The sequence below is a fragment of the Rhea americana genome, unplaced genomic scaffold (genome assembly GCF_003343005.1).
Source record: "Rhea americana isolate MKP2758 unplaced genomic scaffold, rheAme1 scaffold_398, whole genome shotgun sequence".
In the NCBI taxonomy this organism is placed as follows: Eukaryota; Metazoa; Chordata; class Aves; order Rheiformes; family Rheidae; genus Rhea; species Rhea americana.
In genome coordinates this window covers 313556-341067 of record NW_028186532.1, presented here as the reverse complement: position 1 = coordinate 341067, position 27512 = coordinate 313556, and the positions used below count along the sequence as shown (strand labels likewise).

At 44.1% G+C, this 27512-nt stretch overlaps 1 protein-coding gene across 1 annotated transcript in view; it reads right to left on the bottom strand.

Annotated features, from left to right (window-relative positions):
- Positions 1-27512, bottom strand: part of SLC24A3 (solute carrier family 24 member 3) — a 211535-nt gene that overhangs the window by 76880 nt on the left and 107143 nt on the right. The window contains exon 3 of the mRNA XM_085313839.1: positions 18897-18973. Within this exon, the coding sequence (XP_085169965.1) occupies positions 18897-18973 (77 nt within the window). The remainder of the gene's footprint in view (positions 1-18896; positions 18974-27512) is intronic.

Genomic DNA, 27512 nt, shown 5'->3' with positions numbered 1-27512 from the left:
TGAAGACCAAGCCTTTCCCAAGACCATCGGTGTCCCTTCCCAACCTATACCCTTTCTGGCTTGTTTCATATGCTGCAGAACATGCTAGATAGGTAGGTATTGGTCACCTCCTTCCCTTGTTTTTTCTTCATATAGCAGTATTTAGATATTTGCACACCATTCATAGCTTCTTCACTTTGGTAAAATTGGCATTTCTCAGTGTATTTTCCACAGTTATGAGAAACTTTCATACCAAATCTTTTTTTTTTTTTTTTTTTTGGTTAATAAATGAGTTGTAATTCAAACTTCCAACATGGGCAAAAGAGACAGTGCAGCTGGCAGGGTAGTTGCTGTGTCACACCCAAAGCAGTTCTTGTTTCCTTTCCCACTTCAGCTTCTTTCTCCTACTCCTTCACTTCCGAATAGCCAATCTTAAAACGCCTCAGCCACTCCGCTGGCAACTGCTTGGTCTACCTACAACTTCTGCTTTCCTGCCTCCAGCCTCTGTTTTTCAGTTTCAACTCCAATTGCTTCTGTCGCTGTACCAGCTGGAGTGATCCCACACAAATGGCTAGACAGCCTCATCTGGGACAGGCTGGAGCTGCTGGTCTATACCTGAGATTTCCTTCCCCTTTGGAAGTCACCACTGATCCAAGTTTTTGGAGAATTCCTCAACAAAAAACCATTCACATTTTGTTCTACTGAACTCATGTTTCAGATTTGCTCAACTTTCTTTGCCTGAATGTTTTTCCAGATGAGCACAGAGATGACCCTTGAAGTCCCCAGTATTTGGTGAGCCTGAGTTACAGCRTCATTCCTGCCTGCCACTAGACAATGCCACTTCCATACTGATGCTCTGCTATACTAACTCCCAACCCAACACGKGCAGCTGTGAAGCTGCAGCATTATCATGTGCTGGTGATCCCCGCATGTTGTGATGAAGGTCAATGGCTCTGGGAGAGAGGTTTATATCCCCAGTTTTATGCAGCATAAGAAGGGAATAACTTGTGTTTTGTGAACTAGCCTGAAACCCCTTTCAACAGGAAAGCATCATTAGAAGATAAAATTAAAGACTTACTGCTCTTCTGCTTTCATTTATGGTAATACAGTTATTAAATGATAGAACTGCACAGTTTTATAGACTGAAACACAGATAGAAAGGAAAGCTACACTCATAACTCCTTAAACATTAGATAAGCTCCAGAAGAGTCCTGATGAAACCTTGCCAAGACACCTGATACTCCCTGAGGCAAGGTCCAGCCCACATGTGAGGCCACCCTTCCTGAATACCATCTCCTCTGCRTGGAAGAGAGTAGGGACCTATTTCAAACCTGTTTTCCCTTTAGGGTTACAGACATGTCCTGCCAGGGTTTCTCATAGCGCTAGCTGTTTTTCAGAGGGTCCCTGAAGAGTTATGGATCACACCTGCCTACCTCAGAAAGGTCAGGATCTCCTGTGCAACAGTGGCCAGAGCCAAGCCGACTGTGGTGCAGGAGAGGAAATACGTTAACCACTGTCTTGTGATACAAGCTAGAGGTAAGAAAATCATTAACCTTTTGTGCAGAAAATAGGTTACTGACATTCAAACCACCGTTCATGTCCTTTTCTGTATCCCTGCACATACCACTCTTAACTTTACCAGGAGCCCTTCCTCATAAAGGCTCCTTTTCCCAGGAAAGGGGGACCTGGAGATTCAGTCTCCATATCCTGTCTTCATCCATAAAAGTAAAATAGTGGCAGTAGGATGCTCCATCTCTCTGCCAGATTTTAGACTGTCTACTCCATACTGCCACGATTTTGGAAAGTCTTCACATTGTCTCTGCTCAGCCACAGATGTCCCACCAGAGGCAGCTGACTGCTCTGTCAACTATATCTTGCTGAATGGGTCACATGGAGTATGCTAGCAGAGGAACGCACCAGCTCCTGTGGAAATCCTCTTCCAGGCTCCATTATAAACATAAACTATTTAAAAAAAAATCAGTTCCTCCTGTCTTTTTCCTTTCTTTTCATAGCCTAAGAAATTCCCAAGGAAGGCAAGAAGCTGTATTTGCTTTCCAACCGCTCTTGCTTTKCCACAGTTCCAGGCTTAGAATGATTTTGGTTTGTCATAACTATGTTCTCCTTGGGTGTTGTCTTGTTATCCAAGGTCAGAAGAGGACCAGGAAAGGCAAAAAAATTGCTTTCAGTCTATGAGTTTGCCTTTGTTGTTCAGGTTTTCATGGCATGGACAAAACTATGTGTTTGTCTACACTACACTGATGAACATGTCTTGCCCTCCAGATGCAAGCTCCTATGCTTATGAACCATAGAGTTATTACTACATCACTAGCAGATCATTCTGCTCTGCTTGCCTTTGAGGTTTACTTCTGAAGCTCAGGTGATGGGAGTARATTAGAGAAATTTTTCTGGGGGAAAAATAGCAATAAAAATAGTCTCTGGGTTTTTGTTCTCATTTTTAATTTTAAGTTTAAATCCCCTAAACTCAGAAAAACTGTTTTCAATTTTCCAAAATTTAATCATAGCCTACTGCAAAAAGCCAATAATGTCTGTGAAAAATCTCTGTTAAGCAAACTTTGCCTACTGAAAAATAATTCAAGATTTTTTTTTCAGGAAGAGAGAGAGGAATTTCACCATAGTGGGTGATTCTGACACCATCTTGAAGAATCAATTTCTCTTTCAACAGTAGCTTAATGTATTTCAATGAATCAAAAGCATCTTTCTGTGCTATGTCACTCYTTATAAAGCATGAATAAATGCAACTCACACTTTATGAAACTCTTACATTGCAAAATGGTCCAAAGGACCACAAATTTAAGCAAAATCTCAGCTCTGCAATTCTGGCTGGTGCAATAGGGACTGTGATCCTGCACGGGGAGCACCAGCTGCTGACACAATATGAACAAGCAACAATATGACCAACAATAAAGAAAGGGAACAGCTCACAACCGTCACGCACTACAGCAGAGTGTGCAGAAGCAGCCCAAGCTCGCAACGTGGCCAGATCCCATTGAAATGCAAAGGACAGTGGGTGCCCAACTCCAGCCTGGATTTTTTGATCTGCTAWTCATATTAATCTGCAGCAGGTCAAGTCATCATCTTTCAAGAACACTAATCTGTACATCATCATCCCTGTAAATTGAATGAATTCTCTGTATTTCACATATCTATAGTCACAGACCACAAGGTATCACATGCCTGGTTGGGATCCCCACAATCTGCTGCTGTTTCAGCAGCCTAGTTCTCCCCAAGGGGGGTAACCAATGGGGATGGGGAGAAGAGAAAACCAAAAAAGCACACACTCCAAAGCAAAATGAGGTCATTGCGGCAGCTGTCTCAACACGTGGTGTGCACACACAGACTTTGCCTCCTGTACATTCTCATCACTTTTTCAGATCACACCAGGTTACTATATCTCATGCTGTGCTCACCAGGTTAGCAATCAGGCTGGAGAGACATCATGTTGAAGATGCCCGCCAGCTTAAGTTAAGGGAAATCCTTTTACATGAGTGTTCAAATGATGTGAGAGGTGGGTTTAGGCTGTCTGCAATGCAAACAGGAACGGCAAGCTTAATCCATGTCCTAGCACCCACACGTAGGTAAATAAGCTACATTTCACTGCATCCCAAGATTTCCATGTTACTGCACTGACCACTGGAAGAAGGTGAGTGTGCTATGGGCAGAGCTGGAGTGTGAAGGAGGTGATGGCAATAAGGAACAATGTGATTGACAGCACACACAAGAAAAAAAGTCTCAGCTCAATCATCATTTAGTTACATTCAGTTCTAAGTGAAGATATGGAAGTTTTTGAACAGGCAACTTACTCAACAGGCACTTTTCCTCCCCAAAAGGGCATAAAAATTATGTAAATATAATAGTCCCGCATAAAAAGATTACATACATTAGGAATGATTTTAAAATAATTCTCCCAACAAAGAAGCTTCAGAGAAGTAATTGCAATCTCTATATCAAAGGAAATTAAATATCTTACTTGAAATGCATGTTGTCTTGTTCAGAGCATAAATGCTAATCTACAAGGTTTGCCAAGTAACCCTCTGACTTTACTGAACCAGTCTGATTCTCAGATTAAAACTTGTTTTATTGATCTAGAGAAAGACCTTTACCAAAAGACTGTTCCAATGCTGTAGGAGTTGGTAATTCCCATAGCATGTTTTCTTCCCAAAAGACAAACACAGCAACACACACAGGAGAGGAAGACATAGTCTGTTATCTCTAAGGTGTGCCTGCTTGTTTGCCTTACACACAACCCTCGTCACTTTGCATGCCAGGCCTAGCCTGGAAAATCAAGAATTTTTCAGTTCTGTGCTCCTCTACGAAGGCAACTGCAGTTTCTTATTATTCCAAGTTTTTACTTAATCAAGAGCAGACACATACAGAAACTGAGGCACGGCCAGCAGCAGACAGGAATACTTTGAATATATTCCTGAAAGTTCTCCAACGAGCAGAGAAGAGCCTACCTCGCTGAGCAGCGGGTTATGGGAAGCCAGCAACCCTCTTTGCAAGGCAGTTGCTGGAGAAACTCCAGCTTCACTGAGTGGTGTGCTGGGGGGTAAGGAAGGCTGGYAGAAGTTGGGTTTGGCTCATCACTAGCTGAAGTTGAACATACAGATGTTCACTGAGTTCCTCCAAACTCCTCTGGCTCCCAGCAGCTCCAGCTTTTGGGCTCCTGGGGACAATCTCTTGACAACTAATTCTACTGCTGCTCTTCCCCATTCCCTTTTCAGCACCAGTTTTACCGGCCGTGGGYGAGCGAGAAAAGGTGCCAGCAAAGGCAGAGTTCTACCATGCCTTCTGGACTTGGAGAATTTGATCTCCCCTCCCCATGTCCTTGCTGCTCCCGACCCAGGGCTGGTGGTGCCCAGGACAGAACCAGCACCAAGGAGCATTGCATGGCAAGTGGCAGAGCTGGAGAGGAAGAAAAGGCACCCAAGCAAAACAGAGAGGAACAAAAGATTGTTGTCCTGCTAGAAATGAATCAAAAACATCTTCAGTGACTTTAAGGGTGCCAGATTTCACTTCAAGTCAAGATACCGAGCTGCACTCTTTTCCTAGGCACCAGCAGGCAACAGTGTTTATTCCACAAACTGCCAGGAAACATGAGAAACAGCTAGCAGAGGCTTAAATGGATGAGAAATACATTCATCTTACAGTGTTCAGCTGTTAGACATTTAACTTAAGGAAGAAACCTCATAGGTGTTCACATCATCACTTTTCTTTTTGTTATTTGCATTTGCCACCGTACCAAGCTGCACCAGCCCCAAGCCAGGAGACCCAGTTGTACTGTGCCTTGCATAGGTGTGGACCAGAAAACAAATAGAAAATAGAATTAAAAAGGAGCTTACAGTTCAAAGACAGAAGACACCAGGTAGATAAAGACAGAGGGAGCAAAAGGAAACAGGAAAGCTTTGGTCAGCATGACACAGAGCCATCCTGACTCTCCTTTGATCAATGCCAAATTTATTCTAGGCACTGTGGCAGAGGATGGCTTAGGGAGGGAGTAACAAGATAGTTCAGCAGATGTTTAGAGAGCGCTYCTCCAAGCCTGAGCAGCTGCTCAGGGAAAGGCTGAAAGGGAGCATCAGAAGACRTATAGATTGGGAGAAAGAGCCCCAGGATGAGTGAGGGGTGGGGAAAGCTTGTGCCTTCCTCAGCAGCTGAGCCTCATCYATCCAGCTCCCATCAGCCCTGGCTGCCTGCAAGGTCCCTCAGCCACGCACCAGGCTCTACTAGCGTAATTATCCAACCCTCCCTACCCGGCTGGAACAGCTCTGGATATGAGCGAACTTCATAACAAGCATGAATAGCCACTGCCTGCATCTACACTGTTCCCTCTCTGCTTTACCCAATATGTACTGGGTAGATTTCCAGCCTGGAGCAGTATTTAAGTCAAGTAATGAACTGAGTATGTTTTTCYGATGTAATGCACAACTGGCAGCATTAGGTATAGGTCCCACTCCTATGAAAATCAGATTCAGACTTACCTGTCTACTTGCAAATCCCTTCTCATCAGTTAAAGGCTCCACAAYTTAAAGATATTCACCCCTGCATCTTAGTTTTGGGATATCTACTCCATATCACATTACTCTTCATGAAATAACCAGCACAGCTTATACAGCCTTGGCTTTTATAAAGAGCTATTTTATTTTTCACATTTTTTCAGCAGTTTGTCTATTAAAACCTAAGATCTGCACAAGAATTCTTGATATATTTTTCCTGTAATCTAATGTCCAGACTCAATTTAGGATGAATTTGGCTAAAGATATAGAGATTACTTAAAAATGGAATAACATTGGCCCTGGCTAAAGGAATGGCTTCTAATACAAAAGAGCAGAAGCAGAGCAACATTTTGACTCCGCTCGCGGAGCTCAAGCTTTGGGTTTCCCCCAGAGAAAATCACCTAGTAGGTAAAAACAGAGCCTCAAAGACCTGCTGCAAGACCGGAGCATGGCTAAAAGATGAATTTGCACGCATGCATTCAGAGTACCCGTTGTGGAAAAATCAGGGGGCTTGAATGGCATGCTAGACAACTGAGACATTCCACATATTTAGTTGCCAAGAGGGAAGATATTCTTGAAACAGGAGAAATCATCTATGTTATACTCTGGAAGTACCTTGATAAAGCACACCGAGATACCCCACTTCAAACCAATGCAAATGTACATGCAGAGATGCATTATTTATTACACAAAGAGGCACATTCGTTAGCCACATCATTAAAGACTAAGCCTTTCTGCTCATTCACCAAAGTTATCGCATTGCATTCCCCAAGTCTTTCTGAACCGGCTGTTGCCCTGAGGTTGACTGCTACTAAGACGAGTCAGCTGCAAAGGGCTCAGCCGTGAGCTGGCTGCACACGTCTGCAGAGAGTGCAGGAGTACTAGGAAACCTGCCTTCCCCCTCGCGGCGGAGCACCTGCACGGGAAGCGCGTGGCACCAGGACGCCTGCAGCCTGCCCATGCAGACCGGGCCGTGCAGCTGCATTAGCCTGCTGGGTAAGAACCTCCCGAATTTGAGGTTTAATCAGACCGGTTTCCACCCACTGGCATATTTTATTAGTTACCATCTTGCAAAAACAAATCCCTGCCAGCTGCTTGCTTTGCAAGTGATGYGGCACGAGCAGTATCCCCCACCTCTGCATACCAGCCTGCATTGAGGAGCTACAACATCCTCACTCACGTACACCCAGCAAGTGGAGGCCCTTGCTGCCTCCTGCCAGTGCTCCCCCACAAGCAAATGAAGCTCGTGACTTGCAGGATGACTGAACATGATCATTTCAGGCCATTTTCCTAATTTCCCAGAATAAAGTCTGCACGGTAAAATGAACGAGAATCTCTGAGCACGCTCCACCGCCGGTCACAAGAGCCTTGCCGATGCAAAGCTGGAGTAACACAGCTGTGATTCAAAYGGGATCCAGACGGGGAACAGCTACTGCCCCTCGCACCAGCCTCAAGCATGACCTGCTGAACCAGCTGCGGCTCCTGCATTTTTTTCCAAAGCGTATCTGGACCAAAAAAGAAAAGGCTCAATTCCACAGGGAATTTATTTGAGTCTTATGGACTCATACAAGCTGCTGGAAAGAGCACTCATCTCAGGTATAAGGAAAGGAAAATGGCAGACTGGAGTAACAGTTTAAATTCAGACTGACATATATTGTGCTGATATTCACTAACAACTAATTTTCTATCAACATAAAATTGTTCTCATCCATGAAATTATTCTGGATTTATATCTGTATACATGAGAACAGCGTTATGTTCATTAACAGACTAATTCACTGAAATACTGCATCAGCCACAGTTTTCCCTACTGAGATAGTTATATTTGTGTCTATTTAAAAAAATAATGATGTTTATTATATATGAGCTCCCCTTTTAACTCAAAATCTGCATTTTCCTTTGCAGATATGGCTTGCTGCTATGGAATTGCTTCTGTAGCTGTACTTTCATTTGTCCTCTGTAGCTGCATTATCAGATCTTACAGGATTTTTGCTTCAGCCAAGCAAACCAAAGCAAAATCCACTGATGGCAATGAAAATTTGCACCACTGACCATACAGCCTCCTTTGAAGGAAAGCCTTCAAGATATTAGCCATGAGAAAACATATCCAACAAATTGTAACACCTTCTATATAGTCACCTAAACCCACCGCGTTTGCATAAAGCAAAATGGCAAGTTCTATAATGTGGTTAGTGCATTCAGAGAAGGATCTAAAATATTTTGAGAGGATTTTCATGATTTTTCTTTATTAAAAGCACACTGCTTTCAGGCTGAACAACTTACTCTCTTTCACACCGTTAACTAATTTCCACTTAAAAGTTTGTCTGTGGATCACCAGCTAAAGAGTGAGTCCCTAAATTTTTGACTTCCTATATGGGTTTAACTTTCGCACTCTTTTCACCGATTTCAGTCAGCCTACTTCTGCTGTAAAGCAAAGCAGCGGCAAAATTTTCTGTAGAAACCAGACTTGAGGCAGAATCTAGAAATCAATAGTTCCTGTCAATATTATAAAGGCCGATTTTCAAAGAGGCCAAACAGTCACAGTTCCTGCAATCAGCACCTCAAAATGCCAGCCTAAGAATTTGTCATACCCCTTACAGTTATGGATGTGCCAATGCAGCCCTAATTTTCAGATTGCTAGAAACGAATTTGTTAAAGATCAATGCTTCCTTTGAAAATGATCTCCTCCAAGATGCAAAGACGGAGAGTCTCTGTTACAGGTAATTTACTGCAGCTTGCAGCTACAGACATAAAAAGCAAACTGTTTGCCTCTGGTGAAAAACGGTAATGACTCCAGGAAAATGCCCTTACAGTCTCAGARATACAGTGGAAGAAGCGCTGTGGAGTAGCCAAACGTTTTTTTTCTTGTGGGAGAGAGTGAATTGCTCAGGTCTTTTACCTTGGCTAGGAGTTTCCTGCTGCGTGTTAAATAAAAGTCCAGCATTAACTGAACTGTGAGAAGCTCCCCCCTGCACTGGAAACTCCTGAACATCTACCTGAAAAACAGCGATCGTTTTAATTATTTCCTTTCTTCTACTAGAAAAGTCAACACATCACTTTGCAGTACTATCAAGAGGTCTCTGACATCTTCAGCCTCCTTTATAACCTCTTTTATAATAAAGAATTATCTGAGGCTAAGAGCAAGCTAAGAGCTGCTCTTTCAGGCTCTACCAGGGATAAAGGTTCCTTCTGTCTCACCTGCTGGAGCGACTGCAGACAGACAGACAGGACATCTTGTCCCAGGCACTTCCAGAGCTGTGAGGGATATAAATGATTGCGAGAAATAGCRGGAAAGAGCATGCAGGCTTGTAAGAAGACCTTATGATTCCTTTGGAAACATCTGCAGTGATTTAGGAGTGTGTTGGCCCCTACCTGTTTGTTATCAGGCCTCAGCTTGAGATTGCTAGTCTCCAGTTGTAATGCTGCCACGGTAGCTCTGCCTGCTCTAGTAGCACCTGTCGTTAGGATACGAGTTGCTACCTGCAGTGGCTCTTCACGTGAACCTATCAGGCTTCACTTTTAGGTTCATTTGGAGGCATTCGTGTGATCTCTGCTGGTGTCTCAGCCAAGCTGGTGGGCAGTCCCACCCCCAGCTGCCTGCACGGCACTGCAAGCAGTCTGTGTCACTGTGACTGTAGGCCAGACTTGCCAACCTCCAAGCAAGGGAGAAGCTGAAAATGTTCTTGGACACAATGAGCCCTTAAAGAGCTTGATGTGCCTGGGGACAAGTGACACCATCAATAGTGGCAACCTGCCTGATCTCAGCAGGCAGGGGCCACGGATAGGGGATCTGGGAAATCCTCAGTTCCCTCTACAGACCATTAGTCCTCCTATGTGACTTTCAGTATGTCCCTTGGGCCCAAATCCTCAAAAGATTTCACACAGCTCCTTGAAGGAGCAGCATTGTGGTCTCTGTGCCTCATGGACATATTGATACTCAACAGCCCATGAACGTGTGGTTCCCTTCCTCCCCTCTTCTCTGTACCACCAGAGCAACCTTTCCAAAGTTGGGCTTTGTGTGAAAGAGATATAATAGGTTTAATCCTCAAGAGCAAAAAGATGCCAGATTCACAAACAGTTAATCCAGAGAAAAGGCATTCAAGCTTTCTGGTCACTGTAAAAAACGCCCATGCTCCAATTTTCCTCTCCAAACCATGAATCCAGTCTAATTATTTAGGACTTTAGATGGGAAAGGCTTTATATCTAGGTATCCCTTTGGAGATGTTCTGGTAATGGAGAGTTATAGTAATGTTTTGGCTAGCAAAACAGTATTTTATTTATACATCACTTCTTACACCTAACAATATGAACTGAACTACAGTCCCTCTACAGTAAAAACAAAACAAAATAAAACAAAACAAAAAAATCCAAACATGTCTCAGGTCATACCAGCAACAGTACAAAATAGCTTTAGAGAAGAGGAAACCAGTGCACAACTGATCAGGCAGGGTAGACATAGCTGAATTAATCAAACTGAGTTTTTCCTGTGCTACACTTAATGCACATTGACTCTTCTAAAAGACTCATAGGTTGCTAAAGATCACAAGCCAAGTTTTTTGGTTTTATGTCAACATGGAAAAAAAAAAAAGGCCTCCAGTAACACCATGCTATAGTATTAAATGAATGGCAATTTAATAGGAGGAGCTGAATCATCAAGGCCATTACCTCACCTCTCATCCAAACACAAGCCAGGGCCAAACACTGTTAAGCTTTAAAGGTCCCATATGATCCCAAGCCAGCGCAATAAGGCAACAGGAGTAAGGTTAACACTACGAAGCAAAGCACATACATGGAAGATCAAACACACCAAGCACAGAGGAAATCTAATTTGGCCTTATAATAACATCAGCATTTGGGGTAGGCTTAAAAATAAATGCACATACAACATTTGTTTAAGGGAAGGGAACAGGAATGTTACCACTATAAAGATTCTTTTGAGTCCTTATGAAAACTCCTCCTTCTACAATGCAAAGAAAATGGGCTTTTTTGGAAATATTTTTAGTCTGAGATTCAGGCTAAACCCACCAATTCACTCCACATATGGTATACTTTACCTATTACACCATCAACAGATGTTAATGCCTTACGATGACTCCTGCTTGGACTTCAAGAAAGCAAGCTTTGTGGGGAAAGATCCCTACCCCTTACCAATCTCTGAGCCATTCAAGGCTCGTGTCCCTGTCCATGTGCTTGACACTACTAGATGCTGGCAAACTGCTGTAATGAAAATGAGTGAATTTCAAAGAGGAAAAAAAAAGCCAATTACTTTAAAGTATCAAGGTCTGGGCTATATGTATCAGCCAAGTTTTTGTAAACATAAAAATCCAGTAACATTTTTAAAGAGACTTCTGAAAGTCATGCATAGCTGAAAAAGGTATTACTGAATCTATAACCTAAGGTAGTTATATATATCCAGAGACAGAGAACTCTTAATAACAAGAAAAGGGAAACAACTTTTTCTTGTCTTCCACCTCATTATGGAGCTGAAGGCTATGCATCTTTTTCCTTCTTTCCCTCTTTAAAGAGAAAAAAAAGAGTGAGAGGGGGCTGTGCTCCTTAAAAATCTTTGCTGATGTGGAAAAAGGACAGGTGCTTGTGCACCCTGCTTCCACAGCTTCACTTAACTCCGAGAAAGACCTCTCAACAAAGATGCTCTTCCTTCAGAGCATCTCATTGCCACAGTCTGCTCAACAGAAGAAAGCCAGTGGGTTGCCCTTCTCCGGATCCAGCTCACCCCTCGGTACTCAGGCCACACGGTGGGACCTCATCTTGGCAGCAGCCTACATGTCRGCTGGTAGCACCATGCTCAGCACATGCCCAGAGAAAGCTGGGAGGAGGGGACTAGCATGATACTGTGAAAGAGGCAGGGATTAAGGCTCACTGGGATCAACGCTGAACAGGACAAATGAAGGCAGAGCAGTAACAGGACAGGAAGGGAAAAGCTAACGTCCATCCCATTGGGGTCTTCCATGGAAACCTATAGTAAAACCCAAAGTCCCCTTCCTCTGCTGTCAGCAAAAATCTTGCAAATCACTCAGCAAAATGACTCATTTCCCCCAGCCCTATAAAATAAGAGTCTGCTGAGCCATTAGCTTGTGCTAGGCCTGGGGCTCTACATGAGTACCAGCAGGTGCCTGCTCGAGAACAAGCTAAAAAGGAGTAAGGTGCTGTGAGAAGACCTTGAAATGGGCCTACATTCAAGAATGCCATTAAGGATGCATAATGAAGCTCTCAAATGTTGGGAAGTTGCCGGACTGATGATCTGACAGTTACTGATCCTATAGCAGTTAACAGCATTGGTCCCTGAGAATTTCCCTCTGAACTGATTATCCCAAATTAGTGAATTAGTGGGCACGTTAGTGCATATAATAACACACCCTCTTCTTGAAGAGAATATGAAAATAATTAATGTCAGCAAAGCAATCAGTTAATGAGCTCCAAAGAAGTGCCTAGATGGAGATTACACATTCTAGTTCCAAACCCGTAGTATGTTTTTAGTGCCCTCATTTTCTTTTAAATTGAAGTGTTTTTAACTTTGACATTTCTGCTGACCAAAATTGCTGCCAAACTGTTCCAGTTCATTTTTTTTTTCTAGATTTTTAAGGTGGTTGTAAAAAGGGATTTACCTTCACCTTTGGAGAGCATTAGATTATGTTAAGTAATTCCAGGTAGCATCCCTATGGGACTTGCCGCGGTGTAGGTCTTTATATTTTCATTTTTATTAAACAGTAGGGAGAAGATGCCTTGGGAATCCCTTAAAAGGTAGTCCATTGCATTCTCCAAAATACCTAGTTTATAGCATTTGTCCTGGTTGTCTGGCTTCTGTTAAATACACTTCAGATGTCTTTCAGAACTTAACATGAAGGTACGGGCAAAGAGGGGAGAGAAGGGGAGCAAATTTTTACTGAAATGAAAAAACAGTTTAATGGGAGGTCAATAAACATGAGAAAAATGCTCTTCTGATCTGCTAATCATTACTCCATTGTTCTCCCTACCATTACAAAGACCTCTTTGATTTTTACAGCCAAGTTCCCTCAAACCTGCAGAGAAATTTTAATTTAGGCAATATGATTCTGTGATTATATCCTTTTTTCTCCCTCCACAAACTACATTTCTACACATGCTCTGATTTGATCAGACATTTGGTAATTGTATTGCCTGGAGGGTAAAATATAAAATTAGGGATTTATCATCCCAATAGGACGACAACCCCTTTCAATTGAGACTAAAGAGGCAGCTTGGAAAAAGCCAACAATTGTCTTTTCTCCCTAGGTAACATTAAGTTAAAAACAGTTATCCCACTGTAAGCGGAGGCAATGCAGTTGTCATTGCTATTTCTGCTTCCTATTCCTTCCAACAGGCTGGACCAGGGCCAGAGACATTAAAGCTCGGGGAAGCTTTCCTTTGGTTTCAAGAAGTTTACAGCTCAGGGTAGAAAGAAATTGGGAAACTTCTCAGCTGATGTCAGCTGTCACAGAACTGTAGGCCATCTGACAGCCCTCTACAGCTGAGGTTTTATCCTGAAGTCTAGCAGCATTAGAAATAGTGAGCGCAGTTGAGGCCAGTACCTTGGGAAAGCAAGGGCTGGAGTATGCTCTGCAAGTGCACCAAGTGTGCCTGCTGAGTGTCAGCAAAGACTGCTAGGTCAATGGGTCCTGTAATGGTGGCTTATCAGGATGAGATTGCCCCAGATTTTTCTACAGTGGGTTTCTGGATAGGACAGCCCATGAGGCTCATCCATCCTGGCAATTCTGGATCTCTAGCTGGGTACAGATGTCACATTTTCCAGTCTATGGAGATAAGGCTACATTTCTCAGACTTCTCTTGTGGGGGAAGGCCAAGATAGACATAATTGGAGACCTTCAAATGACTTTCTACCACTAGGAAGGCTTAGCTCGTTAAAAGRAAGGTTTGCTTCCCATATGAGAGAGCTAGGAAGGAAACAGCTGTCCCCACAGTGAAGTCCATGGCCAGGATGGTATATAAACAAGGATTTACACTGTGGTCAGCAGTTTTCTAGAAGCATGTCTAGCTTGCAACAGCCCTTCTCACAGACCTGGAGCACATCAAACTTAGAACAAGCCTCTCTGTAGCCATGGAGTACAGAAAGCAGCACAGCTTCTTGCAGAAATCAGGATATTTCATCTTCCCTTAGACATCTACAAAGGCTTTTCAGGCCTAGCAGCGCAGCCAGAGTACTGACCACCTTCAGCTCTGCCTGAAGAAATACTCAGTATTTCTACGGCTATTATTTCACTAGCCATCTCTCGTAGTCACTACACAGAGTCTAGGATGTCCTACTTTGACCCATCTCTTGCCAGGGAGATTACTAAAGTTTGATGGTTGAGTCTAGCTTTTTTTTTTCCTTTTGTCATTTTATTTAACAATATAATCTCTTAATCTATACAGACAATGAAAATATCACTTTTAATACTCAATAAAGCTGCTATGCAGAATGAGAGAGCATCAATGAACTGAAGTATCTGTCTTGCTGCTTGCTAGAGGGGAAGCAATTGGGTATGACTGTTGGGACAACAGATGCTTAAATCTTGTTCTTGTTAAAAACAGATTTTTCTTTCTTTTTTTTTTCTGAAGTAGACAGCTCATCTTGAATTTTCGGTCTTCAGATAATTGTTTTGATTTGTGTTAAAGTGAGTTCAGCTTATTCAAAATTGACAGAATTGTAGAAAAATAAACTATCTTGAGAGCACTTATGAAGACCAAATCATAATCTAAGGTAGACTGGAAAATAGTCTAATTTATAATTCATGTAGTCAACTGTAAAAGAAAATTGCATGACTTCGTTGTTAGTAATAACAAAAAAATATATAGCTCAGGCCTTGTCTATTTTAAATAGCCTGGAAAAACACATTTGGAGACATGGATTCCACAGAGATTAAGAATGATTTCAGTAACTCACATTTTTAATAGTCTTAGTATAAACTAATTCCTGTAATTCTCACAGATTTTTTWAAAAAAATATTTTTATATTAAAATCTACGGAACATGAATTTACAGGGGAGCAAAGTGCTGTTATAGGCATATATTTTGCCCAGAATGCCCACACTGGGCTATGCTAGTAGTTTTTCAAATGCAGAGATGAATTTAACTAAATGTAGTTAACCTCTTTCTTAAAAACTCTCCTGACAGTTTGCTATATCACCCACAATAGAGTAACAAGGGGGCAAACTGCCTACCAATATTTTTCAAGACTACATTATCTGACCACTTTCTGATTAAGAGTTGCTAATATAGCTCCATGAATTTAACAGATGATGAACAGTTACTTTTTCTTGTCAACACACAAAAACTGTTTGGGGCTCAGGGGCTCTACAACTGCAAGAAAAACTAACCAGAAAATAATCAGCATTCAGGATGTAAGCAAGGAAAAAAGCACCAGCCAAGATGAGCATTAAGTCACTTGTTGAAATTCTGCAAAATGCATTACATGATATTCCAACTACAACAACAGTAAAAGAAGACTGAACTCCTAAAATTAAACATGCAAAAGTTAGGAAATAACAGACTAAAGGTTGACTGTGATGTACAGACATTTCTCTATGAATAAGGTCACTGAGGATCATGTCTTAATTATAGAATCACAGAATAATTGAGTTTGGCAGGGAGCTCTGGAGAACATCCAGTCCAACTCCCTGCTCAAGCAGGGTCAGCTAAAGCAGGTTGTCTAGCACTATATCAAGTTAAGTTTTGAATATCTCCAAGGATGGAGATTCCACAACTTTGCTGGGCAACTTGTTCTAGTGTCAATGACCCTTACAATTCCACGAACACTGCCGCCAATGCCTCTTTCAAACATGACTGCTGCAATGCCAGCATCTCCAAGCTCTGTTATTTTGTCATTTAGAAAATGGCACTACTCTAGGAATCAGCACAAGCTATGTGTAAGAGATGTAAAACGAGATACTTTGATCCTGAGAGTGCAGCACTGTTCTTGCAGCCCAAGCACAGAGGCCATAGCATTTCAAAGAGCAACCTATGCTACTGCCAGGGCAGAAGCAGCCCTGATTATACAGCATTGATTCCTCACTAGTGTGGAAGTGGTAGGCGATAGGGAGAACCCACAGAGTTGACCAGAGACAGGCAGGAGAAACCCAGTCTGCAGCCTTCACCCCATATCTAAGCTAAGGGAGCTGAAGATCCTCTGAAGGTCTCTCTCTCTTTTTCTCTCTCTCTACTGACTGCAGAGAAATTCTGGATGACTAGCTGAAGTGTGACACTACTTGAAGAGACAGCTTATATGAATTCTGGAGAGTATTCTTGCGTAGGTACTAAAAATCCAGCCCAGGTCCAGGTCCCTTGTGCACTTTCCAAAACATCTCAAACCTGAACCCTCCCATGGAAACTTGGAAGCCTTTAGATTGCTAGATAAAGTCAATAGTGATGTTATTCAAATTATTGTAGTCAGCTGTAAAAGATCATAACACAGAGCACTCATATTACAACATGCGAAACAATCTAATTTATACTTAAAAAGAAAGCATGAATCATTACACATAGCTAACAGTGACTGCTCATTTAAGCAGATTAAATATTACAAGGTGTTTTAAAATATTCATTAGAAGAAGGTATTTTCTCTGCTGCTTGTGAATGCCGCTCCCCCTTGAGGAGTACCACCTCAGCAGTTCTTCTTAAATTAAAAAGACATTAAAAAGAAAAGAATTGTCTTCATCTGCCCAATAAAAGTTGAGAAATGGATTTGGAAGGAAAATGCTTCTTTCTATAAGACTACTGAAGCTGCTGAACACTAGTTACCCATCTAGTGGACTAAGAGTCCAGTCTTAAACTTACATAAATTCAACTGGAGTAGCTTTAATTTTTACTCAGTCCCTGGAACCCACTGTTTTGCTTTTAAGCATCCAGTACAGAAAAGTACTTTAGTGCATACTCAGTATTAAACCCAAGAGCAGCTCCACTGTCTTAAGTTGTGCTAGTTATTAAAGGTTAGGTGCATGGTGAATTAACTTTTTGAACTGGGTTCTCACATTCTCTTTAATCTGGGAGACATCAGATAGGAGCTTTACCAGTGCTCCAGAATTTCAATAACCTCATTAAATTTTGTGGGTCCTTTAGTTTGTTTTCTAATTGTCCCAACTCCTGTACCCCTGGGATTATGCAAAGCCTCCCTGCTCCCCCTAGTAAAATGCTTCCAGTTCTCTATTGATGTAGGTGTAGCACAGAGCAGGGATATCTCTGAGGCCATGGCCACCATCTCTGGTAACCCCGCTCCCTGGTGTTGAATGGAAGATTTGGGGCAGCAATCACAAAACTCCAACCTCAAAATTGTGTGGCTTTCGGATACCGGAAAATTGCTAAAAATAGCACCTATCAAAATCTTCCTGACATGCTTCTGAACTTGGAGGCAACTTCCTCACCTTCTAGCTGTCCTCTAAAATTTCCCCAAAATACCTAGGATCATCATGCCATTGATCAATGAGAAGTTACAGTTTTCCTCAAGATATCCAGGAAGAACTCACTTTAGCAACTTTACTAGTCAGGGTAATTCTGGAGATCCAAACTTTGAAAAAATTAATACTAGTAACTTTTAAAMAAAAGACTCTCATTAATGTCTTTCCCTTACAGCAATGGCATAAGGGGTGCCACAAGGATAGGGGAAATTTTGGAACATATGCATGTGTTGTGCATGCAATAAGTTCAAGCAAAGGTTAAGCCCTGTCTGAGTCTCAAACAAGTTTGTTGTTTCAAGCTTTGTTTTCAAACCATTTTAAATGATGAGGTTTTTAAAACAGCTGTAGTCTTCAGTTTGAGAGTTTAAGATTTAATTGATTTTTGAAGGCAATTACACAAAAACACCAAACTCAGTACACAGTTCTTCTACAGGCATAGTGCCTGTCAGGAAAAATGAGGTTTGCAGTGTCCTTCCAGGTCTATCAAGCCAAGCTAGCGTTTCAGTCTCATTCTTTCACTGAGATAATGTCTACTTTTACATCACTTTTGGAAGAGTCCTTTGCCCTGTGGGTCTTAAACTGAAATAAAAACCATCGTTGTTTGTTGTTTGAGAATTTGATTTAGGGTGGGGGTCTGTCGTATAACTTAGCATATCCCAAAGCTCTGCATCTGGCCAAGTATAACATAGCAAAGTGAAACAGCCAAAAATAAATGAGACAGCAGTCAAGCAGGGGGCACTTATGTGATGCTCTCTCCCAAAAGACACATGCAAAAGTGGGCAGCCAAGACTCCATACTGCCCCGTAACAGGGTCAACATATTCCACATGCCATCTTCTCCCCCAGCACGCAGACCCAGAAATACTCTTCTCAAATCATCCCTGTTGCAGCAATGCTGGAAGGCAAATCCCTTCCTTGGCTATGGAGCCCCAAAGCTCTTCAGTGGAGCTTCTTGGGTTTTACTGATCTCTCAAATGAAGACTAGAAACATATCTCCATGCAGGTTGCCCCTGTGGGGACTGAACTTGGCTATGAAAAGGAGACATTCTGCTACACAAGTCGAGAGGTCCAGCTCCCACAGCTTGAGTCATAGCCAGCTCATCTGTCAGGTGAAGTGGCCACTAGCAGCGGAGGGGAGAGGACCATAGAGGTGAGGGCTGGCACTGCTTCCCAGGCAGCACTGCAAAATGGCCTAATGTTCTCAGCAAACCATTCGGGACAACTTGCAGGTGTTTATTCACGTGCAACATATGTCTGTGTTCAAGCTTTTAAAAGCTTTTAAAAGGGACATATACAAATGAAGGAGGAAGTATTAACATTATATTCAATTTAATTACTAAACCTTGCTCTCAGCCATGACTGAGTTTCCATGCCAGAAGAGAAAGCCAAGTGGATAAGAAGCAGTATCAGCTTGTGAGTGAGCATATTGTATCCAGTCCAAACTGACAAGAAAAGAAATGCAAAGTCAGAAAACTTACACAAAGGACATGCAGGACGACAGCTCCATGCCTCCTGTCCTCGTTCGTAAAGATGTCATTGGGGAATTCATGGAGAGCTGCAAAAAAGGAAAAAAAAGCCCAGATGCTTAATCAAGTGACTCAGAACTGCAACATATACTGTAAAGTAACATAACCAAAACCCCATCTGACTCTCTCTGTAGGGCGCAATCTTAGAACAAGTACGATTTTGCGACCCTGTGCCATAGGCGCTTTGTTCCTTTATGGTGTTCATTTAGCTTCACTCGTCCTGTTGTCATATATGGCTTTCTGTGAATGTTCACTGTGTAATTTGCTTCCATGGCAACCATAGCGTTATGTATCGCAAAAACACCTTGAAAATTGCAGATAAAGTCTACGCAGGCAGCATTACACTTTTCTCAAGGGGAAACGGTGCATTGCAGAATGAGCAGGTCACACTCAGCAAGAATGGACAACCTACGGCTTTGTATCTAATAGTGCATGGGTAAAAGCAGGGGGGAAAGCAGGTGGTACAAATATTAAAAAACAAAAACAAGAACTTGATTTACTGACCACAGAGCCTCCTATCAATACAGTGCTGAGCTGCACACATGACTGCACGCTGCATGTTATGCCCATGAGCAGCTGAGCTCTGTGTCCCAGGCTTCCTCTGCCACCATTTTTGCTTGAACGATAAGAACAACTGTAATACCCAGCTGCCCACCAAGAAACCATTAGTTAGGAAAGTAGGGGCTGGATTTGTGATCTGTCATGAAATAAATACAGGGAGTTACAATCAGTACCGCTGGAAAGCATGTCTTATTGCAGGGCCCAGAGCCTGTGCTGCCCGGGCACTTCCAGGCTCGCTCTTCTAGCAGAAAGGACATGGCCCCATTGGCTGGGCTTGCTTTTCCCTSGTCTGAGTTATTGCTCTTAACACCCCTTTCCTGTGCTCTGGGAGGAAGATACTTTCTCTTTTCTAATCTTTTCTAATCTCTTTCTTATGGAAAAGGCCATATTTGAATCAGAACATGCACATTTAGGAAAACAAAATAAAAAGGCTCGAGTATTACTGGATATGACCTTGATAGTACCTGCACTTTGTCACTGTTTCTTYCGTTTCATAGAAACAAACCACTACGTTTAAATCTATGCACCGCTGGGAATCTCTACAAAGGACCATGCAGTGTTCTCTGTTGCATCCTTGTGTATATCAGAAACTGCCTGAGCAACTGCAGAAGTAAAAATCGAAGTCATAATCTTTGTTTCTGTCTTCACCCTCCCCGCTCAGGGCTGACGAATTTGTCAAGAAACCCCATGGAGAGGATCATCTTTCCAAGGACTGGTACAATCTAAAACTCATTGTGTACCAAAGGGAGATTGAACTGCACAGGGAGGTAGTTTTTGTCCAGCTGGTTGCATCCTCCTGGTCAATGTGGCACTGGTTATGCCGTGGGACAACTTGACTTGCCATGGCCCCAACACTGCCCGTCCAATGGTGGCAGCCAATGGCCCAGCCCCGCTGTCACACAAAGGTGATTGCATCTCACATGCACCATCGCTTTCCTCTTTCAGCATTTGGCAATAGTAGCATCAGTCTATAGATGAGGCACAAGCAGGTAGGGATGTGAAATAATTTGCCTGGGATGACAGTGCTCCTGTGGCTCAAACAACATGCTCCAGGGGAAAAGATCTATGAGCATAAACAGCCTGGCCACAGAGAAGCCCACAAGGGTGAGGACAACGGCTCTCACAAGTGTCAACATCTCAGGCCCAAACATCTGCAGGAAGTTCAAAGAAACCATTTTTTCATGCTGGCAGATTTTTCTACCTGACTGGAGATGAAAAGGAGAATCACCAAAAGACTAAGAGGGACCTCAAACAGTTGTTTAATCCATCCCTGCCCAAAGACAGGATCAATGAGACCTGTGAAATTCCTGGCAGGCACCTGGTAAATGAGTTCCTTAAGACTTTTCAGGGTGGAGATTTTGCCCTTCTGTGGCCTATTTTAGCACTTCACTGTTGGAGCAGTCAGAAAGTTTTTCCTAACGTGGACCCAAATCTCTCTTCCTGCCATTTAAGCCTATAACTTATGTTCCAGGTACAGTAAGCACAGAGGGCAGCTCACCTGGTTCCTCTCGACAGCTACATTTTCACGCTGTAAGAGTTAAGCCTCCCCACTTGGCTTCTCTTCTCCTGACTTCCCAGCCCCAAGTTCTTTAGCTCTGCTGAACAGGGAACAGGTAGTGATCTCTAGAAATACTTAACGCCCCAACTTTCTTACTGCCCTCCCTCACTGAACAAATTCGAATGTCAAGATACTGGCATATAAGTTTTGATGCTAACTTGCAGCACTGAGAGATAATTAGCTAGAAGCGGAAAGGGGGATGCAGCATAAGAAAGTGGCAGAAAGTATAATTTACAGAAGAAGAACAGTTTCCCTTGACCCTGTTTCATAACTTTGTTGACAATTTGTGAATTCCAGATGAAAATTAGTCATTCCTCCCTTCAAACTTCTCTTTGCCTCCTCAGTGATGTTAGCAAGACTTTTCTGTAAGGTACAAGAGAAGCAAAGAGGGTTTTGACCAACAAATGCCGAACCTGTTGAAAAGCGGTCTTTGGAGTATGCAGATCTTTGGAGTTGCAAGAATTTCCATTAGAAAGGCCAAGCATTACTACAAAACCCCACAAGCTGTAATCCTACTTATGCAGATGCGGAAAGGCAAGCTGGAGATTTCCTTAAGACACTTCAACAGATGCAGATCTAAATTGTTGGAAGCAAATTTTGTATGAAGTTGCTGTTCCCAATGGCCATGACGACGGATAAGAGCTCCCATTCCCCCCCCTCACTGCCCCCCCACTCTTACTGTGCACAACCAAAGATCTTCAGTTAGTTTGGGTAAAGCTACACAGCCTCAGTCATGGATCCCCAGAGACAGATCCTCTGCAAGACACCAGATCCCCAGAGACAGATCCTCTGCAAGACAACAGCTATTCTCCATGTCAACGCAACAGGGCACTACTGACCCTTGTGGAACGAGAGTGACTCTGCTAACAGATAAAGGGAGCTGAGCAAGGGCAACTACAGGAAGCCTTAAGCTCTCCTGGAAGAAGCCCCAGCACTTATCACCCMCTACAGCTGGGTGTAGCTACTGCTAATGAGCAGTCTCCCTTGCCCCTGATAGAGGGAGTCAGGGCTTTTGACACAGGTATCCCTTGTTTAGGGTGGATCAAGTACCCTGTGAGTCAGTAGCAGGGAGAGGTCTATTTAAGAGCTAGGCCTGGAGTGCAGTGAACAGAGGCAGCACTTTGCACAGGAGGAGTGCAGTTGGGTGCAAGAGGACATCTTTCTTCTTCCAGTGCTAGTAGTGCCCGTTCTTGCTAACATGGTTGTAACTCACTGTAAAGCATATTTGCCAGTAGCTGTGGGAATTGCTACACCAGCTGTATTGGAAGCTTCAAGCCAGACAGAGCCTCTTGCAGTAGATGCTGCCCTACAGGTCTCAGGCTGCACAGAGCGCTTGGAACTTCTCCAGAAGGCCTGGACTGATGGTCTGCCCTCCTGTAAGAGGTGTGCTGTTGCTGACAATTTGTGTGGTCAAATCAAAGAGTTGCAAGATGAAGTCAGTAGACTGCGAAACACGAGAGAAAGTGAGCAGGAGATGAACAGGGCGTTCTTAGAGACCACACTGCTCTTGGAGTCCCAGTCCCCTGCAGCAGGGGAGCTGCTGGAGGACTCTGTGAAGAGTGAAATAGTACAGTACAGCACAGCACTGTTGAAGAAGGGTGGAAGCTAGTTGCTTCTTGAACAAAAAGAAGAAAGGGCCCTAATCCTCCTGTAGACCTGGAGTTACAGTTGAAGAACAGGTTTAGTGCATTCCAGGATGAGGAGGACCCAGACCTGGCCTCGAGGGAAGCAACTGGGCTAACAGACCCTGTGCTYTGCATGACTGCTCGGAAGAGGTGACGAGCGGCTGTAGTGGGTGACTCCATGCTGCGGGGGACGGAGGTGCCTATCTGCCGACCTGACCCCTCTAGAGGGGTTTGATGCCTGCCAGGGGCAAGGATACGAGATGTGTCTGAAAGGCTACCAAGGCTTGTGCGCTCATCAGACTACTACCCTCTGTTGTTCTTTCATGTGGGTGCTAATTATACAGAGAACAAACTAGAGACAACCAAAGAAGACTTCAAGGCCTTAGGCATGGTGGTGAAGGGTCTGGGAGCCCAGGTGGTCTTCTCATCGGTCMTGCTGATTAGGAGGAGGCATGGGAGGAGGAGTAGAAATATTTCCCAAATCAACAACTGGCTGCACTGCTGGTGTTGGCAACACAGTTTTGGATTCTATGAGCATGGAACATGGTTTGAAGATCAACAAGTGGTGGGGAGAGACAGGATTCACCTCACCAAGCAGGGCACATTTGCCTTTGCCAACAGGTTGGCCAGCCTAGTAAAGAGGGCTTTAAACAAGGCATGTGAGTGTGTGTGGGAGGGGGTGTCATACAGACAGGGTAGACAACRAAACACAAGTTGGGTTGGGGGGCCTCCAACAGGTGCATGCAGCTGGGGATGTGCATCTGGGACATGGCTATGGGTGACCCCCATACACCCTTCCTGGGAAACCTGCAGGCATGACCGCCTCTTTGAAATGCAGGTATACCAACGCATGCAGCATGGGGAACAAACAGGAGGAGCTGGAGATCTGTGTGTGATCGCAGGGCCATGATCTCATTGCAGTCATGGAGACATGGTGGGATAGCTCACATGACTGGAACACTGTCACAGATGGCTATGTGCTTCTTAGGACAGACAGGCCAGGAAGGCGAGGTGGTGGAGTTGCTCTTTATGTGAGAGAGCAACTGGAATGCATCGAGCTCTGCCTAGGCGGGGAGGAGGAGGAGGAGGCAGTTGAGAGCTTATGGGTAAAGCTCAAAGGGCAGGCTAGCATGGGGGACGCTGTTGTGGGTGTCTGCTACAAGCCACCTGACCAGAAAGAGGAAGTTGATGAGGCCTTCTATAGACAGCTGGAAATAGCCTCATGGTCACAGGCCCTGGTTCTCATGGGAGACTTCAACCACCCTGACATCTGCTGGAAGGACAACACAGCAAGGCACAAACAGTCCAGGAGGCTCCTGCAATGCATCAATGATAACTTCTTGTCACAAATGGTGGAGGAGCCTACGAGGAARGSTGTYCTGCTGRACCWYGTCCTTACCAACAGARRGGGACTGGTTAKYGATGTGAAGGCTGGGGGCAGCCTTGGCTGCAGTGACCACAAGATGGTGGAGTCGAGGATCCTGCAGCAAAGAAGTAAGGCAACAAGCAGGATTGCAACCCTGGACTTGAGGAGAGCAGACACTGGGCTCTTCAGAGACCTACTTGGTGGAGTCTCATGGGTTAAGGCCCTAGAGGGAAGGGGGGTCCRGGAGAGCTGGCTAGTATTCAAACATCACTTCCTTCAAGCTCAAGAGAGGTACATCCCAAAGAGAAAAAAGTCCAGCAAAGGGGGCAGGAGACCTGCAAGGATGAGCAAGGAGCTCCTAGTCAAATTCAGACAGAAGAAGAAAGTACACAGACTGTGGAAGAGGGGACAGGCTACTTGGGAGGATTATAGGAATGCAGTCAGAGTATGTAGAGATGCTGTGAGGAAGGCTAAGGCCCAGTTGGAATTGAGTCTGGCAAGTGATGTCAAGGACAACAGGAATGGCTTCTTCAAATACAGCAGCAGCAAGAGGTGGACTTGGGTAAATATGGGCCCACTACTGAATGGGGTGGGGGCCCTGGTGACAAAGGCTGCAGAGAAGGCAGAATTACTGAATGCCACCTTTGCTTCAGTCTTCACTGCTAAGGGCAGCCCTCAGGAATCCCAGAGCTTGAAGATAAGGGAGAAAGTCTGGAGAAGGGAAGACTTTCCTTTGGTTGAGGAGGATAGCATTAGAGACCTTCTAGGCAGGCTAGACATCCACAAATCCATGGGCCCTGATGGGATGCACCCACAGTTACTGAGGGAGCTGGTGGATGTTGTTGCCAGGCCGCTCTCCATCATCTTGGAAAGGTCCTGGAGAACTGGAGAGGTGCCTGAGGACTGGAAGAAAGCCAGTGTCACTCCAGTCTTCAAAAAGCACAACAAGGAGGACCTGGGCAACTATAGGCCAGCCAGCCTCACCTCCATCCCTGGAAGGGTGATGGAACAGCTCATCCTCGATGTCATCTCCAGACACATGGAGGATAAGAAGGTGATCAGGAGTAGTTGGCATGGATTCACCAAGGGGAAATCATGATTAACCAATCTGATAGCCTTCTCTGATGGCACRACTGGCTGGGTAGATGAGGGGAGAGCAGTGGACGTTGTGTCCCTTGACTTCAGCAAGGCTTTTGACACTGTCTCCCATAACATCCTCCTACATAAGCTCAGGAAGTGTGGGTTAGATGGACAGACTGTGAGGTGGATTGAGAATTGCCAGAAAGGCAGAGCTCAGAGGGTTGTCATCAGTGGCACGGAGTCTAGTTGGAGGCCTGTGGCTAGTGGCATCCCCCAGGGCTCAGGACTCGGTCCCATCCTGTTCAACTTCTTCATCAACGACCTGGATGAGGGGACAGAGTGCCTCCTCAGCAAATTTGCTGATGGCACCAAGCTGGGAGGAGTGGCTGATACACGAGGGCTGTGCTGCCATTCAGAGAGACCTGGACAGGCGGGAGAGCTGGGCAGAGAGGAACCTCCTGAGGTTCAACAAGGGCAAGTGCAGAGTCCTGCACCTAGGCAGAAATAACCCTAGGCACCAGTACAAGCTGGGGGCTGACCTTCTGGAGAGCAGCTCTGCAGAGAAGGACCTGGGAGTGCTGGTGGATGACAAATTGACCATGAGCCAGCAATGTGCCCTTGTGGCCAGGAAGGCCAATGGTATCCTGGGCTGCACTTGCTGGTGTTGCCAGCAAGTCGAGGCAGGGAATCTGATCAATGTGTACAAGTACCTGAAGGGAGGGTGTCAAGGGGACGAGGACAAACTCTTTTCAGTTGTCCCGTGTGACAGGACAAGAGGCAACGGGCAGAAATTGAAGTACGGGAAGTTCTGCCTGAACGTGAAGGGGAATTTCTTCACTGTGAGAGTGACAGAGCACTGGACCAGGTTGCCCAGAGAGGTTGTGGAGTCTCCTTCTCTGGAGATACTCAAGGCCCGCCTGGAGGCAACCCTGTGTACCGTGCTCTAGGTGACCCTGCTTGAGCAGTGGTGTTGGACTAGATGATCTCCAGAGGTCCCTTCCAACCTTACTGATTCTATGATTCTATAAACTGCCCATGTATTCAAGCACTCCACTGGCATGGCCTGTTTATACTTCAAATAGTTTTTTGCCTGCAGCAAACTCCAAGGCAAAGTCATTATTGTTCTGAATGAAGGATATAAAAGTTTACTCTGCAGTAATGCTGTAGATTCAGGCAAACTCCATGGTCTAATTAGTTTCAGGAAGAGCATCTGTTGTTAGATTTGAACCATGAAGAAACTTCATGCAGAAGCATAATTATTTTAAATAATGATAGGATAAAGCAGAAAAAAATATCCTAAATCAGATGCCATTTCACACACAGTAGAAATGCCCACTCGGAGGATAACCAGATCCAGTTTCTGATCTCCCATATTCCCACAATAAATTTAGACCGACTTTACTGAAAACAAAAGGTTTACCATGTGTCTCGGGGATGACATTATCAGTATCAGGACTCTAATTCTCTTCGTGTGGACACAACTACGCAGCAAGACTGCAGTCTCACTCCGCGATGTGATTTTCAGTTTCTTTATAGCCTTCCACCCAGTGAGACATGTTTAAGGCTTTATAGTCTCAAAAATAATTGAGATCACCTTCTTGTGGCCATGATCTCTCCAGTGCCCTGCAACACCTTGCTGTCATCGCTTGTTGCCTGGTAGCCAAGCTCYATGCAGGGAAGAGAAGGATGCAACCTATATGGTCAGAATGCGGCATGCTAAAGATGGTATCTCCTCCCCAGTGCCTTCCACATCTTGAAGTTATGAAGTGAGAAATCTTGCAAACAAGTAGAAATACTTTTACCACACAGAACATTAGAAAATGGCAGAAATCACTGTCCAGGGATGCCGTGAAGATAACAAAGTAGGAGAAGCCCAAAAGGAGATCCTCCAGGGATTATCTGCCAGAGCTATTAAGCATGATAGTCTAAATGCAAACTCCAGGTACTTGAAACCTTGTCTCCAGCAGGCAGCGAGAGTACACACTGGCAGAAGAACTGATCTTTGCCATGCCTCAGTGCTTATAAGTCTCCTAAGCATTCCCCACCAATCACTTTAGCAACAGAATGCTGGGCTAGGTCGCCGTTACCTCTACTGCCTAATTTAGGCAGCTTTCTAAATAATCGGAGAGAAGAAAGGGGTATTTTGGAGGCTGATGAAAGGTGATGGAAGTAGGAGGTCATGGAAGGAGAGGTGATGGAAGTCAATCCCCAGCCTTCATGGCTGCTCAAGCATTCATGCTTTTGCTCCCTTCCTCCATATAGCATTAAAATGCACAAGCTCCGAAGTAATGAGCTTACACCTAGAAGATGTTTGCAGTCCAGCTTGACTTTATCACCTTTTCCCGTCTAAACTTTTACCACAGTCCAATAAACTTGTA